Below are 2484 nucleotides of genomic sequence, written 5' to 3'. Positions count from 1 at the left end.
GTATGTGAGAGATGCTCTCCTTCCTAATGTAACTGATGAGGAAGCTACTTATCAATTTACAAAGTATAATTATTAATAGTTATTAATGGTTATTGGTAGTTATTAGTAGTTATTAATAGTTATTAACTTCCTTATTAGGAATATAGAAGCTAGTTTGGGAACTATTGCTACTCAGATTAATTTCTTCATTCATAATTTAGCTCAATTTAAATTCTCCACTCCAGCTCCTAGTCATAGCTTACTCTCATTCTGTCCTTCATCATATTCGTAAGTACACGTACATGTACATACATATTCATACATGTATTTGTATTTCGGTACATTGTATCGGTACATGATATTGTTGTCATTGTTAGAATGGTCACTGATGGAAAGATACAGATGGCAGTTGTAGTTGCTTATTATAAGAAATTCTATCCAGAAAGATATATTGTAAATCATAATAATAATAATAATAATAATAATAATAATAATAATAATAATAATAATAATAATAATAATAATAATAATAATAATAATAATAATGATAATAATGTACTATTATTGTGTATCTCTAGTCTTATCAGATCCAGGTCACAAGACGTGATTCTGCTAAACAAGTTGACATAATCTTCAGAAGATACAGTGAGTTTCATGAGCTTCAGACAAAACTAGTCGAGTGTTTTCCGAATGAAACAAAGCTACCACACCTGCCAAAGAAGACCTACCTACCTGGGACCTCCTATACCAGAGAAGTAAACACTCCAAATAATAATAATAATAATAATAATAATAATAATAACAATAATAATAATAATAATAATAATAATAATAATAATAATAATAATAATAATAATAATAACAATAATAATAATGATAAATTTGTTGTTGTTTAGACGTCAGAGAAGCGTCGTGATGCTCTCAATGTGTACCTCCAGTCTCTACTGACAATGAGTCCAATTGTGTCTGAGTCAGATATAGTCTATACCTTCCTTCACTGCTTGATGAGGGATGAGCAAGACCTGAGGACAATGAAAGAAGGTAATGACATCATCCAACACTTTCTGATACATATACATGTACTTATGTTGTGTAGAAAGTTTGAGCTGATTCCGATCAAGTTTGGATTTTTTACAAATTTTTAAAGTTGCTCCAAAAACGGGCCAAAGTCCCTGTACTGTAGTACATGGTCTCGGGCCAAATTTTGCCAAAAATGAAAAGGAGAGAATTCTCCATTTTATAACTTTATCTGATACATATACATGTACTTATGTTGTGTAGAAAGTTTGAGCTGATTCCGATCAAGTTTGGATTTTTTACAAATTTTTAAAGTTGCTCCAAAAACGGGCCAAAGTCCCTGTACTGTAGTACATGGTCTCGGGCCAAATTTTGCCAAAAATGAAAAGGAGAGAATTCTCCATTTTATAACTTTATCTGATACATATACATGTACTTATGTTGTGTAGAAAGTTTGAGCTGATTCCGATCAAGTTTGGATTTTTTTATGAATTTTTAAAGTTGCTCCACAATTTTGCCAAAAATGAAAAGGAGAGAACTCTCCATTTTTATTGTACATGTACATATACTTACATTAAAAGTGTTCATTTCTTCCAGAGGAGCAAACAGCTGCTGATACTGTGAGTGGTAAGGTTAAGTTGGACCTTCATTATCGCGAGGACCAGCAAAGGCTGTCAATAATGGTCCAACATGCAAGGGAACTGGTCCCCAGGGAGGGGGCGGAGTCAATTGATCCTTACGTAAAGCTCTACCTGTTACCTGACCCAACTAAAGCCACAAAACTAAAAACTAAAATAGCTAGGAAGACACTCAACCCAACTTATAATGAGACAGTAAGTGTTAATGTATCTTAACAATACAGTCCAGTGGTTCTTTAGTTTCAGTACAGTCTCTCTCAAACTGATTTGAGGTCCAGGTGCCTCCAGCTGACGGTGTGGGACGCCAGCAGTTTATTGAGTAAGGAGTGCATTGGCTGTGTACTGATAGAGTTTAAGGAGAAATACAGAGACTTAACCAAAGGATGGACGTCATGGTTTGATCTACAACCTACCTCCCTCGTTAATAGATCTTGAACTTTATTATTATTATTATTATTATTATTATTATTATATTATAATTAATAGATGAGTGCTTTATTACCCAATCACTTAGATATAAATATATTGTTTATGTTGTTAAAATTAAAAATCTAAAGTAAACTTTAGTAAAGTAAACTAGTAAAGTATCCGGAAGTATACTGAAACCACGTGATCTAGCCCCACCCACAATTCATATCAATCATTGATTGCAGCAGTACAGTATCAGCCCAGTCGCAGACGTGAGTAACCGGAAGCGATTTATTTGAAGCGGAAATAGGTGTGTCACATAACAATGGCTGCTAATGAGAGGCCTGGAGTAGCACTGCTTACTCTGCAATCGGCTCATGTTTTAAGCATTATAGAGTATCAGGAGCAAGGTAAACTGGCTATCATTCCATTAGCTTAGTAT

The 2484-nt window shown here is 33.7% G+C and overlaps 1 protein-coding gene across 1 annotated transcript; it reads left to right on the top strand.

Annotated features, from left to right (window-relative positions):
- Nucleotides 1–6: 6 nt before the first annotated feature.
- LOC109591375 (phosphatidylinositol 4-phosphate 3-kinase C2 domain-containing subunit alpha-like) lies at nucleotides 7–2210 on the top strand. The gene is made up of 7 exons (XM_020007118.1): nucleotides 7–63; nucleotides 139–267; nucleotides 357–432; nucleotides 558–734; nucleotides 876–1020; nucleotides 1594–1829; nucleotides 1875–2210. The coding sequence occupies exons 3-7, from the start codon at nucleotides 358–360 to the stop codon at nucleotides 2067–2069; spliced, it is 828 nt and encodes a 275-aa protein (XP_019862677.1). The 5' UTR covers nucleotides 7–63; nucleotides 139–267; nucleotide 357; the 3' UTR covers nucleotides 2070–2210.
- Nucleotides 2211–2484: the final 274 nt, after the last annotated feature.

The sequence above is a fragment of the Amphimedon queenslandica genome, unplaced genomic scaffold (assembly GCF_000090795.2).
Source record: "Amphimedon queenslandica unplaced genomic scaffold, v1.1 AMPQUscaffold_8332_Cont19723, whole genome shotgun sequence".
Classification (NCBI taxonomy): Eukaryota; Metazoa; Porifera; class Demospongiae; order Haplosclerida; family Niphatidae; genus Amphimedon; species Amphimedon queenslandica.
Note: the sequence above shows the minus strand (reverse complement) of the source record. Positions and strands in the feature narration are given on the sequence as shown.